Here is a 15,012-nt window from a genome sequence, read left to right on the forward strand (position 1 = left end):
AAGCAGTGGTATCAACGCAGAGTACTACAAGCGATGATGAACTAGTTTTAGCCCTTGTTATCATATTTTTTTTTTGAAAGTATTTATATAAAATTGACATATATAATTACGCTAGCTCTTATTTATATGGAGATGAATAATAAAAAAGGTTCTGTCCTTACTACCACATTTTTGCAGGGGAAAAACTTGGAGCACTTAGAGATCCCACTACTTGATATAGAAAAGGCAACAGAGAATTTTTCTGAAAAATACCTAATTGGGTCGGGCACATATGGTGATGTCTACAAAGCAGAACTTGACCATTTTGATATCAACAATTTCTTGCCATTAGAAGTGAAAAACAAAAGCAAACTTCCAAAGAAGCGCAGCTCTGTAGCTATAAAGCGGATATTGATTAGAGAAGACAATCAAGGAGAACAAGGGTTCCTTGCAGAAATCGAAATGCTTACTAGTTGCAAGCACCCCAACATAGTCTCTCTTATTGGCTTTTGTAATGAAGGTCGCCATATGATACTTGTCTATGAGCATGCTTCTAATGGAAGCCTTGATGAATATTTGGGAAACACCGGTAGCTTGACTAATCTTACTTGGGTGCAACGTATAAAGATATGCATTGATGTTGCACATGGTTTGAATTACATTCACAACAAGATAGAGGATGAACGAAGGATAATACACCGTGACATAAAAAGCGGTAACATTCTCTTGACTGAGAATTGGGAGGCAAAGATTGCTGATTTTGGCCTTTCTAAATTCCGCCCGGAGAATCAACAGTTGAACACACTCTATACAGAAAATATTGCGGGCACAAAAGTGTATCTGGATCCGGAATATGATAAAACGGGTAGGTTGAAGAATGAAACAGATATTTACTCTTTTGGGGTCGTTTTATTTGAGATGTTGTCTGGGAGGTTTGCGAATGATCCAATTTACACCAAGGAAGATATTAACGGGATTGCACCTGTCGCACGTAGACGCTTCAATGAGGGAACAATAAAGGAAATGGTTGATCCTAGGTTATTGGAAGAAACTCATGAAACCATTTTCAATCCAAATAAAGGACCAGATCAAGATTCCTTAGATGCATTTTCAAAAATTGCCTACCAGTGTGTGGCAGAAACCCAAGTTGAGCGTCCAACAGCGGAAGTCATTGTCAAGAAACTTGAAGAAGCATTATCTTTTCAAGTAAGTTATATATAATCAGTTTAGGCACCAATTGTTTTCCTCACCTGTTGTACGTTTTCATAACAAAAAATTAGCAAACAATTTCATTTCCAATTTTATCACTGGGTAGTATAATTCCATCATTAATAAGTAATTTTTTTTATCACTAACTTAATATAAATTAACCACTTGGATTGTGGTGATTTGGTAAGACAATTGGAAGATATGGTAGATAACATATTGACACATGTTCAAACCCTGGACTACTCGGCCTCTGTAGCCATAGAGGTTCGCGTGCAGTGACTCTAGGGTATGAGAAATAGTCTCACGTTCGCAGCGGGGATTAGTCGGTGCGAGAAAGTTGGTCCGGAAACCCTTGTTACGGAAGTTCCCTTTCCAAAAAAAATAATATAAATTTATAACCTATTAAGACATATCTATGTTTATATATGTATCAAAGGTGAGTGCGTATTTGCTATTTGAGGCCTTGTAAAAATATATCACTATTTTGAATGAACACATAAAAGATATTGATATTAATGAAATTAATATGACATATTTTGATCGTGATATAAAATAGAAAGGAGATTTTTTTCAAAACTTATGATATGTTCGGTATGATGAAATAAACAACATAATGGAATGAACCGGGTAATAAATGTATCATTAAATTCCAAAATTTGGTTGACTAGAAAAAAACAAATGAGTTATCAAAACATCTTGTTTTTTGTTATCAATAAATAGAAATTTTATCATCGTAACTTTTCTATATACTTTACTTTAACGACCTTTTCTTTAATATATTAGCATAACCAAGTAGCTTCGGATAAAAATTTCAGGTTATTTTTGAATTTTCAAGTTAATCGAGTGTTTATTAATTCACAGGAAAACTCCAAAGAAAACATCAAAATTTCTCTCGATGACATAAAATCGGCCACACGAAACTTCAGTGATGACCACTTGATTGGTAGGGGTGGATTTGGGAAAGTCTACAAAGGACAAATTACACATGCTACTGGATGTAATGTCATTGCTGCAAAGCGGCTGGACAGACAGTTCGGTCAGGGAGAACCAGAATTTTTGTGGGAGCTGCAAATTCTTTTGGAGTATAAACATGAGAATATCATTGGTCTTGTGGGTTATTGCAACGAAATGGATGAAAGCATCATTGTTTATGAGTATGCGTCTAGAGGAACTCTTGATAGGTATTTGTCAGACAATGATCTTTCATGGATTAAACGTCTTGAGATATGCATTGATATTGCCATGGGGTTAGATTTCCTTCATGGAGGTGCTGTAACTCAAGATGTGGTGATACATAGGGACATCAAATGTTCAAATATTCTTCTAAATGATGATTGGAAAGCAAAAATTACTGATTTTGTGCTTTCCTTGTTAAGTCCAATAAATAAGGATATTGATTTTGTCATCGATAATGCTTGCGGTACAATGGGCTATTGTGACCCACTTTACATTGAATTGGGTTTCTTAACAGAAAAATCTGATATATACTCGTTCGGGGTGGTTTTATTAGAGATCTTGTGTGGGAGATTATGTTTTGAAGAAAGCAAAGACCAACTTCCACGATTCCTAACCACTATGTTTAAACACCGCTATGTAGAAGGAACAGTCGATGAGATAGCGTTTGAAGGCATAAAGGAACAAATTGTTCCAAAATCGTTGTCTATGTTTCAAAAGATTGCCTATCAATGCTTACAACGTGAAAGAGAACAACGACCAACATCTAGTGAGGTGCTACTGCAACTTAAGAAGGCATTGGAATACCAGGTAAGTATTCATATTCTCAGGAAATTATTTTCATTTCATGGAATGAACAGCTGATAAACTAGTTATACACGCTTTCTCTGTTTTCCTACTACTATGAGTATGACCCATGCCTCCGCTCAGGTTTAAATTTGGATAAATTTCGTTTGTTTGCTTCTAAAAGAAAACAGGAACACTTTTTTTTTTATTTTTTTTATTTTTGTTTCACATGTTATTATTTTTTTTCATAAACTGGATCTTTCCCGTCTTTAGAACATTAAAAGAATATTTTCTCGATTCTTGATTTTCAGTTATTGTTACCAGAGGTTACTGTTCAAGAAAGAAATTATTATTTCCAGTATTTCGAAAGCAGAATCATTTTGTTTTCTGTTTCTAATCAACAATTCCAGTTTTGGTGTTTTCACAATAAGGCATTATTATTTTAAGAAACATTTTTTTAACTATTATTTTATATACTACACTAACTAAAAACATCCGCTTCAGATGGAAAACACATCTGCCAACAACAGAGCGATTGTTCCTGCGACAAATGAACTTGTTCCTCCTTTATCACATAATGTGTTGGTGCCTCCACACAAACCAGAGAAATTCAATGGCTTGGATTTTAAAGGATGGCAACAGGAAATGATTGTCTACTTGAAAACACTCAACTTGGATGGATTTCTGACAAAGGATCCACCCGAGTTGAATGCCCATGTAGGAGACATTCAAGCACCAGCTGTCTTTGATGCTTTGAAGAACTCAGATTTCCTGTGTCGCAATTATATATTGAATTGCTTAGTGGAGGCATTATCAAACAGGCATAGTACCACTAAAACAGCAAAAGAATTATGGGAATCCTTGGAGCGGGAGTACAATACAGAGGATGTCGATGTTGTTGCACGTTTTCTAGAGTACAAAATGGTGGATTCTAAAGCAGTTGTGGATCAGGTGCAAGAACTCCAGATAATCATGCATGACATTCACACCGAGGGAACCACATTGAGCGAGACTTTTCAAGTAGGTGCGATTATTGAAAAGTTGCCTCCAACTTGGGTAGATTTCAAGAAATATTTGAAAAATAAGAGAAAGGAAATGAGTGTGGAAGACCTCATCATACAGCTACAAATTGAGGAGGGCAATAGGTTGGCTGAAAACAGAGGGTATGTTTCAGATGTGCCTATTTATTAGGGTAATGTTTTAGAACCTGACAAATCATCAGAGGGCCAACATTTGAAAGATGGCTAGCGCAAAAAGCTAAAGCTTTATCTTGGGTCAAAACTCAAAAGGTGGAAAGTTAGAAAAGAAATTCTGATGGAAATGCTACAATTTAGATCAGTTTGGCCAAAAAGTTGGTATCTTTTGAAAGGACAAAAAGACTTTTGGGAAAAGTTCCAAAAAGCAAGGTTTCTACTTTTCCAAAAAGTCAGTTTTCCTTCTATAAAAAATTGAAAATGAACTTTTACCAAACATTTTTTCTCTATTATCTTTTCCCAAAAGTCTTTTTGCCCTCTAAAAAGATACCCCAAACACCCCCTACGTTGCACAAGTGAAAGAAGACGGGAGAAGTGAACCACTTATACTTGTGTCACGCTAGAGGTGCCCAAAACGGCCCTTGTATTTATGATTTCGTAATTAATCTCCTCGTGTGTATAATGAGAAAGAGCTGTATAGACTTTTAATTAATGTCATGCCATCATTTCTCAAGGGGTAATTATGTAAGAAAAAACCTATGCATTATGAGAAAGAGCTGTATATATTTTTTTGAATACAAACCTTGGCTTTTGGCAAACTTTTCGAATTATACATTTTAGCAGGTTTCATCGTGATGTGATGTGTCGGTAATACTTTGATGTGCTTATCCAACATGTATAAGAGTTAAGGATTAATTATATGAAAGAACTTATCTTTTGCCTTTATTTTGGTATTAAACCTCGTAAAGAAGACCTTCCTTTTTCGACTAAAATATATAAAGTTAATATCATACAAAACCTTATATATTGTATTATTCCATATTAAACCTTAGCTTTATTAATTTGTTGCATGTGCCTGAATAAGACCTTTTGTTTTTTTTTTTTTTTCAATCCAATACTTTTAGCATTTTTTTTTCAAAAAAACTTTTCCAATGTGAGGGGGTTTTTTCTTTTCGGAAAAAAAATAATGTTGATGGGTTTTTATGGAAAATTTAATGGCATGAAGGTTTTTTAAGAAAAAAAAACGTTGAGCGTTTTATTAGAAAAAACAAAACATGCTAGGTTTTAAAAAAAAAAAAATTGAGGTTAATTCCGGAAAAACAAATCTATAATGTTTCTTATGGTATTAACCCAAATGTATGATTCGGGATATTTGCAAAAACTAAAAGTTTTTATTAGAAAATATGAATATTTGAAATTTTATCCTAGAAAAGGGAAAACGTAGGGTATATTACGTAATTAACTGTGTCAAGTCCTTTTGTGTATTGTGTATCCACCAAATGCACATTTTGGATTGCAAGTCCACGTTATGAAAAAGTATGGAAATATTTAATATTCAATCAAATAGTCGTCGAACGTAAATTGCTATTGACTGGTTGGCGTATGTTATACCTTCGTTTAATGGGGCAATTAAGAGGATCACCAATTTAATAAACGCTCCATATATTGCAAATTTACTTTTTTTTTTAACCGGCAAATAATTTCATAAAAGAAAAGCATCAACTCCTAGCAAGGTGCTAGGAAGGAGAGAGTACAAGACATGAAAGAAAAGTAAATTGCATAATGGTAAAAGGACTAACACACCAATCTATCCAACTAATGTTGCATCGGTCTCTCCTATGCTTAATCCATGTAAACACAATGGATTTCACCGAATCTGCTAGATTGAGTGGTGATGTTCTTAATTTTTTAAAGATCCAATCGCACCTGGCTTTCCAAATACTCCATGTAGTCCCATAACATATGCTAGTTAGGGTTTATCTTTTCTTTGAACATGTACCCCATTGTGCTACATATTTCACCATTTCCTCAGCATTTTGAAATTGGAGATAAGGAATGTTGCACCAATGACATACATATTCCCATACCTTTGATGCCATTGGGCACCGAAATAACACGTGTGCCGTATCCTCCTCTTCCAACTCGCAGTAGGGACATAAGACGGACATGATCTGGATTCCCCTTCTAGTTAGTGCACGTGCCGTTGGGAGTCGATAGAGCTTTGCCCTCCATATGAAATAGTTGACCTTCCACGGGACTTCATGAGTCCACTTTAATGATTCTCCAGTCGAGCTGTGTTCTAAGAGCATTAACGTGGAATACCCCATCACTCGACAGATTACACACCCATCTATCACTTTGATCCGCTGATTGGAACGTATTGACTCCATTAGTGAGCATCTGAATCTTACAAAGCTGCTCTATAGTTGTTGGTGTTTCTTTCCAATTTCAGTTACATCGCCCGTCCTGTAACTGATCACTAATCTTGCAATGTTTGTGACGTTCGAGTTTGTACATCTCAGGGAAGGATGTTTTTAATCTGTCTCCAGTCCACCGATCAAGCCAAAACATAGTACGTCACCGGACCAATCTTCTTCGATATTACGTCATTTAGATTAATTCCAATTTTTTCCAGTTCTCCTTTTACTCCAGCGATATTGCTCCATACTCTAGGTAGGGTTTTTTTGGAAATATGGTATGCCGGTTTATTGTACAAATTGTGTATATCCTTTTATGACCTACTCCATAGACTCGAGCCATCCCTTTTCAATCTCCATAGCCATTTCACAATTAGTGATAAATTGAGTGCCTTCAATGAACCCAGACCAAGGCCATTGTTGTTCTATGCATTGTCACCTTTTCCCACGATACCCAATTGATTGCTTTTCTATCGATCGATCCCCCCATAAGAATCTCCATCTTATTCTTTCAAGCTTCTTAATCACACCTGCTGGGGCAACAAATAATGAAAAATAAAAGGTGGGAAGGCTGCCAAGGAGAGCCTTTGTTAGCGTTAATCTTCCCCCAAGAGAAAGAGTCTTCAACTTCCAAACGCTCAACCTTGTTTGGAATTTTTCAATAATGGGCGTCCAGTGGCGTTGTATTTGCCCTCACCGGGACACCAGGATAGGAAAACAACAGTCGGGAGCGTTCACATCCAAGTGGCTCTGCCAAAGATATTACTTCTTGATGTTCAACACCGATTCCAGGTACTCTCGATTTTTTAAATTTACTTTTAAGCCTGATGCTACATGAAAGCATCGAAGTATTCTTGCGAGATTTTTTATGTTTTCATCAATCCATTCCCCCACGAAGAGTGCGTCATCTGCATAAAACAGATGAGAGACATACGATTCATTGTTTGGGATTTTTTCCCTTTAAAGATGCGTTTATCGCAAGCCTCCTTCATCGCGATGTTGCACATGGTTTGAATTACATTCACAACAAGATAGAGGATGAACGAAGGATAATACACCGTGACATAAAAAGCGGTAACATTCTCTTGACTGAGAATTGGGAGGCAAAGATTGCTGATTTTGGCCTTTCTAAATTCCGCCCGGAGAATCAACAGTTGAACACACTCTATACAGAAAATATTGCGGGCACAAAAGTGTATCTGGATCCGGAATATGATAAAACGGGTAGGTTGAAGAATGAAACAGATATTTACTCTTTTGGGGTCGTTTTATTTGAGATGTTGTCTGGGAGGTTTGCGAATGATCCAATTTACACCAAGGAAGATATTAACGGGATTGCACCTGTCGCACGTAGACGCTTCAATGAGGGAACAATAAAGGAAATGGTTGATCCTAGGTTATTGGAAGAAACTCATGAAACCATTTTCAATCCAAATAAAGGACCAGATCAAGATTCCTTAGATGCATTTTCAAAAATTGCCTACCAGTGTGTGGCAGAAACCCAAGTTGAGCGTCCAACAGCGGAAGTCATTGTCAAGAAACTTGAAGAAGCATTATCTTTTCAAGTAAGTTATATATAATCAGTTTAGGCACCAATTGTTTTCCTCACCTGTTGTACGTTTTCATAACAAAAAATTAGCAAACAATTTCATTTCCAATTTTATCACTGGGTAGTATAATTCCATCATTAATAAGTAATTTTTTTTATCACTAACTTAATATAAATTAACCACTTGGATTGTGGTGATTTGGTAAGACAATTGGAAGATATGGTAGATAACATATTGACACATGTTCAAACCCTGGACTACTCGGCCTCTGTAGCCATAGAGGTTCGCGTGCAGTGACTCTAGGGTATGAGAAATAGTCTCACGTTCGCAGCGGGGATTAGTCGGTGCGAGAAAGTTGGTCCGGAAACCCTTGTTACGGAAGTTCCCTTTCCAAAAAAAATAATATAAATTTATAACCTATTAAGACATATCTATGTTTATATATGTATCAAAGGTGAGTGCGTATTTGCTATTTGAGGCCTTGTAAAAATATATCACTATTTTGAATGAACACATAAAAGATATTGATATTAATGAAATTAATATGACATATTTTGATCGTGATATAAAATAGAAAGGAGATTTTTTTCAAAACTTATGATATGTTCGGTATGATGAAATAAACAACATAATGGAATGAACCGGGTAATAAATGTATCATTAAATTCCAAAATTTGGTTGACTAGAAAAAAACAAATGAGTTATCAAAACATCTTGTTTTTTGTTATCAATAAATAGAAATTTTATCATCGTAACTTTTCTATATACTTTACTTTAACGACCTTTTCTTTAATATATTAGCATAACCAAGTAGCTTCGGATAAAAATTTCAGGTTATTTTTGAATTTTCAAGTTAATCGAGTGTTTATTAATTCACAGGAAAACTCCAAAGAAAACATCAAAATTTCTCTCGATGACATAAAATCGGCCACACGAAACTTCAGTGATGACCACTTGATTGGTAGGGGTGGATTTGGGAAAGTCTACAAAGGACAAATTACACATACTACTGGATGTAATGCCATTGCTGCAAAGCGGCTGGACAGACAGTTCGGTCAGGGAGAACTAGAATTTTTGTCGGAGCTGCAAATTCTTTTGGAGTATAAACACGAAAATATCATCGGTCTTGTAGGTTATTGCAACGAAATGGGTGAAAGCATCATTGTTTATGAGTATGCATCTAGAGGAACTCTTGATAGGTACTTGTCAGACAATGATCTTTCATGGATTAAACGTCTTGAGATATGCATTGATATTGCCAGGGGGTTAGAGTTCCATCATGGAGGTGCTGTAACACAAGAGGTGGTGATACATAGGGACATCAAAAGTTCAAAAATTCTTCTAAATGATGATTGGAAAGCAAAAATTACTGATTTTGGGCTTTCCTTGTTAAGTCCAATAAATAAGGATATTGATTTTGTCATCGATAATGCTTGCGGTACAATGGGCTATTCTGACCCACTTTACTTTGAATTGGATTTCTTAACCCAAGAATCTGATATATACTCGTTCGGGGTGGTTTTATTAGAGATCTTGTGTGGGAGATTATGTCTTAAAAACAGCCATGACCAAGTTTCACAATTCCTAACCACTTTGTTTAAACACCACTATCTAGAAGGAACGGTCGATGAGATAGTGTTTGAAGGCATAAAGGAGCAAATTGCTCCAAAATCGTTGTCTATGTTTCAAAAGATTGCCTATCAATGCTTACAACGTGAAAGAGAACAACGACCAACATCTAGTGAGGTGCTACTGCAACTTAAGAAGGCATTGGAATACCAGGTAAGTATTCATATTCTCAGGAAATTATTTTCATTTCAAGGAATGAAGAGCTGATAAACTAGTTATACACGCTTTCTCTGTTTTCCTACTACTATGAGTATGACCCATGCCTCCGCTCAGGTTTAAATTTGGATATATTTCGTTTGTTTGCTTCTGAAAGAAAACAGGAACACTTTTTTTTATTTTATTTTTGTTTCCCATGTTATTTATTTATTTATTTTTTTCATAAACTGGATCTTTCCCGTCTTTAGAACATTAAAAGAATATTTTCTCGATTCTGGATTTTAAGTTATTGTTACCAGAGGTTACTGTTCAAAAAAGAAATTATTATTTCCAGTATTTCGAAAGCAGAATCACTTTGTTTTCTGTTTCTAATCAACAATTCCAGTTTCGGTGTTTTCATAAGGGACTATTATTTTAAGAAACATTTTTTTTAACTATTATATTATATACTACACTAACTAAAAACATCCGCTTCAGATGGAAAACACATCTGCCAACAACAGAGCGATTGTTCCTGCAACAAGTGAACTTGTTCCTCCTTTATCACATAATGTGTTGGTGCCTCCACACAAACCAGAGAAATTCAATGGCTTGGATTTTAAAGGATGGCAACAGGAAATGATTGTCTACTTGAAAACACTCAACTTGGATGGATTTCTGACTAAGGATCCACCCGAGTTGAATGCCCAAGTAGGAGACATTCAAGCACCAGCTGTCTTTGATGCTTTGAAGAACTCAGATTTCCTGTGTCGCAATTATATATTGAATTGCTTAGTGGAGGCATTATCAAACAGGCATAGTACCACTAAAACAGCAAAAGAATTATGGGAATCCTTGGAGCGGGAGTACAATACAGAGGATGTCCATGTTGTTGCACGTTTTCTAGAGTACAAAATGGTGGATTCTATAACAGTAGTGGATCAGGTGCAAGAACTCCAGATAATCATGCATGACATTCACACCGAGGGAACCACATTGAGCGAGACTTTTCAAGTAGGTGTGATTATTGAAAAGTTGCCTCCAACTTGGGTAGATTTGAAGAAATATTTGAAACATAAGAGAAAGGAAATGAGTGTGGAAGACCTCATCATACAGCTACAAATTGAGGAGGGTAATAGGTTGGCTGAAAAGAGAGGGTATGTTTCAGATGTGCCTAATTATTAGGGTAATGTTTTCGAACCTGACAAATCTTCAGAGGGCCAACATTTGAAAGATGGCTAGCGCAAAAAGCTAAAGCTTTATCTTGGGTCAAAACTCAAAAGGTGGAAAGTTAGAAAAGAAATACGGAGGGAAATGCTACAATTTAGATCAGTTTGGCCACAAGTTTTTGAATTGATAGTACGTTGCACAAGTGAAAGAAGACGGGAGAAGTGAACCACTTATACTTGTGTCACGCTTGAGGTGCCCAAAACGGCCCTTGTATTTATGATTTCGTAATTCATCTCCTCGTGTGTATATATTATGAGAAAGAGCTGTATAGACTTTTAATTAACGTCATTCCATCATTTCTGAAGGGGTAATTATGTTAGAAAAAACCTATGCATTATGAGAAAGAGATGTATATATTTTTTTTGAATACAAACCTTGGCTTTTGGCAAACTTTTCGAATTATACATTTTAGCAGGTTTCATCGTGATGTGATGTGTCGGTAATACTTTGATGTGCTTATCCAACATGGATAAGAGTTAAGGATTAATTATATGAAAGAACTTATCTTTTGCCTTTATTTGTGAATTAAACCTCGTAAAGAAGACCTTCCTTTTCGACTAAAATGTATAAAGTTAAAGAGAAATTAAATATCCTCCTACTTTTTGTTCCAACAAATTCTTCTACCCAATTAAATGATGACATGTGTCATATTTAATGTTCATTTAATGATATTTTTGTATATTAAAATAACACATGTCATCGTTTAATTGGGTAGGAGGATTTGTAGGAACAAAAGTAGGAGGTTATTTAATTTCTCTAAAGTTAATATCATACAAAACCTTATATATTGTATTATTCCATATTAAACCTTAGCTTTATTTGTTGCACATGTGTCTCAATAAGACCTTGTGTTTTTTTTTTTTTTCAATCCAATACTTTTAGCATTTTTTTTTCAAAAAAACTTTTCCAATGTGAGGGCTTTTTTTTTCGGAAAAAAAATAATGTTGATGGGTTTTTGGGGGAAATTGAATGGCATGAAGGTTTTTTAAGAAAAAAAACGTTGACGGTTTTATTAGAAAAAATAAAACATGCTAGGTTTTTTTAAAAAAAATGAGGTTAATTCCGGAAAAACAAATCTATAATGTTTGTTATGGTATTAACCCAAATGTATGATTCGGGATATTGCAAAAACTAAAAGTTTTTATTAGAAAATATGCATATTTGAGATTTTAAACTAGAAAAGGGAAAACGTAGGGTATATTACATAATTAATTGTGTGTCAAGTCCTTTTCTGTATTGTGTATCCACCAAATGCACATTTTGGATTGCAAGTCCACGTTATGAAAAAGTATGGAAATATTTAATATTCAATCAAATAGTCGTCGAACGTAAACTGCTATCGACTGGTTGGTGCTATCGACTGGTTGGCGTATGTTATACCATCGTTTAATGGGGCAATTAAGAGGATCACCAATTTAATAAACGCTCCATATATTGCAAATTTACTTTTTTTTTTTGGTTTATAAAAGAAAAGCATCAACTCCTAGCAAGGTGCTAGGAAGGAGAGAGTACAAGACATGAAAGAAAAGTAAATTACATAATGGTAAAAGGACTAACACACCAATCTATCCAACTAATGTTGCATCGGTCTCTCCTATGCTTAATCCATCTAAACACAATGGATTTCACCAAATCTGCTAGCTTGGGTGGCGATGTTCTTAATTTTTTAAAGATCCAATCGCACCTGGCTTTCCAAATACTCCATGTAGTTCCATAACATATGCTAGTTGGGGTTTTTCTTTTCTTTGAAAATGTACCCCATTGTGCTACATATTTCACCATTTCCTCAACATTCTAAAATTGGAGATAAGGAATGTTGCACCAATGACATACATATTCCCATACCTTTGATGCCATTGGGCACCGAAATAACACGTGTGTCATATCCTCCTCTTCCAACTCGCAGTAGGGACATAGGATGGACATGATCTAGATTCCCCTTCTAGTTAACGCACATGCTGTTGGGAGTCGATCAAGCTTTTCCCTCCATATGAAATAGTTGACCTTCAGCGGGACTTCATGAGTCCACTTTATTGATACTTCCCCTGACATCATGTTTCTCCGGTCGATCTGTGTTCTAAGAGCATTAACATGGAATACCCCATCACTTGACAGATTACACACCCATCTGTCACTTTGATCCGCTGAATGGAACGTATTGACTCCATTAGAGAGCATCTGAATCTCACGAAGCTGCTCCATAGTTGTTGGTGTTCTTTCCAATTCCAGTTACATCGCCCGTCCTATAACCGATCACTAATCTTGCAATGTTTGTGACGTTCCAGTTTGTACATCTTAGGGAAGGATGTTTTTAATGTATTGTCTCCAGTCCATCGATCAATCCAGAACATAGTATCGTCACCGCACCCAATCTTCTTCAATATTACATCATTTAGATCAATTCCAATTTATTCTGGTTCTCCTTTTACTCCAGCGATATTGCTCCATAGGAAATACGGTCTGCCGGTTTATTGTACAGATTGTGTATTCCTTTTATGACCATACTCCATAGAGTCGAGCCATCCGTTTTCAATCTCCATAGCCATTTCACAATTAGTGATAAATTGAGTGCCTTCAATGAACCCAAACCAAGGCCATCTGCTTCTCTAGGCGCTGTCACCTTTTCCCACGATACCCAATTGATTTTTTTTTCTATCGATCGATCCCCCCCCCCCATAAGAATCTCCTTCTTATTCTTTCAAGCTTCTTAATGACACCTATAGGGGCAACAAATAATGAAAAATAAAAGGTAGAAAGGCTGCCAAGGAGAACCCTTGTTAGCGTTAATCTTCCCCCAAGGGAAAGAGTCTTCGACTTCCATATGTTCAGCCTTGTTTGGAATTTTTCAATAATGGGAGTCCAGTGGCGTTTTAATTTCATATTTGCCCCCACCGAGACACCAAGATAGGAAAACAGCAGTCGGGAGGGTTCATATCCAAGTGGCTCTGCCAAAGATATTACTTCTTGATGTTCAATACCGATTCCAAGTACTCGTGACGTTTTGAAATTTACTTTTAAGCCTGATGCTACATGAAAGCATCGAAGTATTCTTGCGAGATTTTTTATGTTTTCATCACTCCATTCCCTATGAAGAGTGCATTATCTGCATAAAACAGATGAGAGACATACAATTCATTGTTTGGGATTTTTTTTTCCTTTAAAGATGCCTTTATCGCAAGCCTCCTTCATCGCGATGTTCAGCCCCTCCATCGCGATTATGAACAAAAATGGAGACAAGGGATCACCTTGTCTTATTGCCCGCCTCATTTCAAACTTACTTGTTGGAGACCTATTCACAAGGACTGATAACGTCGAGGATCTTAAGCAATTTTTTATCCAGCCCCTCCATCGTTCTCCAAAGACCAACTGCATTTGAATATGATCTTAAGCAATTTTTTATCCAGCCCCTCCATCGTTCTCCATAGGACCAGATAGCATTTTTGACCTCTTCCAATGTGAATGGGGCTTCAAGACTTGCATTTGTTACGGTGTCAAGGGTTGAGAACTTCGTGCTGGAGAATTTTGGTCTAGATGGTCACTTTTCTTGGAATTTCTTCCGATAGAAGTTGAGGATCTCGTCTTTTATGGGTTCTGGTTCTGTGATCCAGTTATTATCAATTAACAGTCCCGCAATTTTATTCTTTCTTCTTTTATTGTTGACAAATCCATGGAAGAACGCCAAGTTTTCGTCTCTATCGATCAACCATTTAATCTTTGCCCGTTGTTTGATATCCAAGGCCGCAGCCTTCTCTATTTCTGCTATCTTTTGGAAACTCGTCCGCCTTCCACATATCTCTTGTTCGGTGAGTATGCGCTCCTCTGCTAGTAAATCAATCTCCCGAACTCTCCTTTTAATTTCCTGTAGTTCCTTCACCTCCTTAGGGGTACTATGTGGCTCGATATTTCTTTATTTCATTCTTCAAAAATTTTAGCTTCGCCTTTAAAAATATGTCTGGTGTTCCAAATCCTCTGAACTCCTCCCACCCCTTTTTAACAATGTTATCGAATCCTTCTCGACCGAGCCAAGTGTTAAATAATATGAGCGGGGGCTTCCCAAAGTTTGGAAGAGTCGTTTGGAGAATTATCGGGCAATGATCCGATAATTCTCGTGGGAGCGCAGTGGCAAATGTAGAGAGGAATAAATTAATG

At 36.3% G+C, this 15,012-nt stretch overlaps 2 protein-coding genes across 3 annotated transcripts in view; both read left to right on the forward strand.

The window, feature by feature from the left end:
• Positions 1-4,720, forward strand: part of LOC111921387 (uncharacterized) — a 12,732-nt gene extending 8,012 nt beyond the window's left edge. For both annotated transcript variants that reach the window (XM_052763686.1, XM_052763687.1), the window contains 3 exons: positions 178-1,185; positions 2,050-2,952; positions 3,433-4,720. In XM_052763686.1, coding sequence (XP_052619646.1) covers positions 178-1,185; positions 2,050-2,952; positions 3,433-4,119 — 2,598 coding nt within the window. In that variant the 3' untranslated portion in view covers positions 4,120-4,720. The remainder of the gene's footprint in view (positions 1-177; positions 1,186-2,049; positions 2,953-3,432) is intronic.
• Positions 4,721-6,983: 2,263 nt separating this feature from the next.
• LOC128127702 (uncharacterized) lies at positions 6,984-11,182 on the forward strand. Its single transcript, XM_052766377.1, has 4 exons — positions 6,984-7,111; positions 7,218-7,884; positions 8,749-9,651; positions 10,132-11,182. Exons 1-4 carry the CDS (start codon positions 6,984-6,986, stop codon positions 10,816-10,818), a joined length of 2,385 nt encoding a protein of 794 aa, XP_052622337.1. The 3' UTR covers positions 10,819-11,182.
• The last annotated feature ends 3,830 nt before the right edge of the window (positions 11,183-15,012 follow it).

This window comes from Lactuca sativa, chromosome 1 (genome assembly GCF_002870075.4).
Source record: "Lactuca sativa cultivar Salinas chromosome 1, Lsat_Salinas_v11, whole genome shotgun sequence".
NCBI lineage: Eukaryota > Viridiplantae > Streptophyta > Magnoliopsida > Asterales > Asteraceae > Lactuca > Lactuca sativa.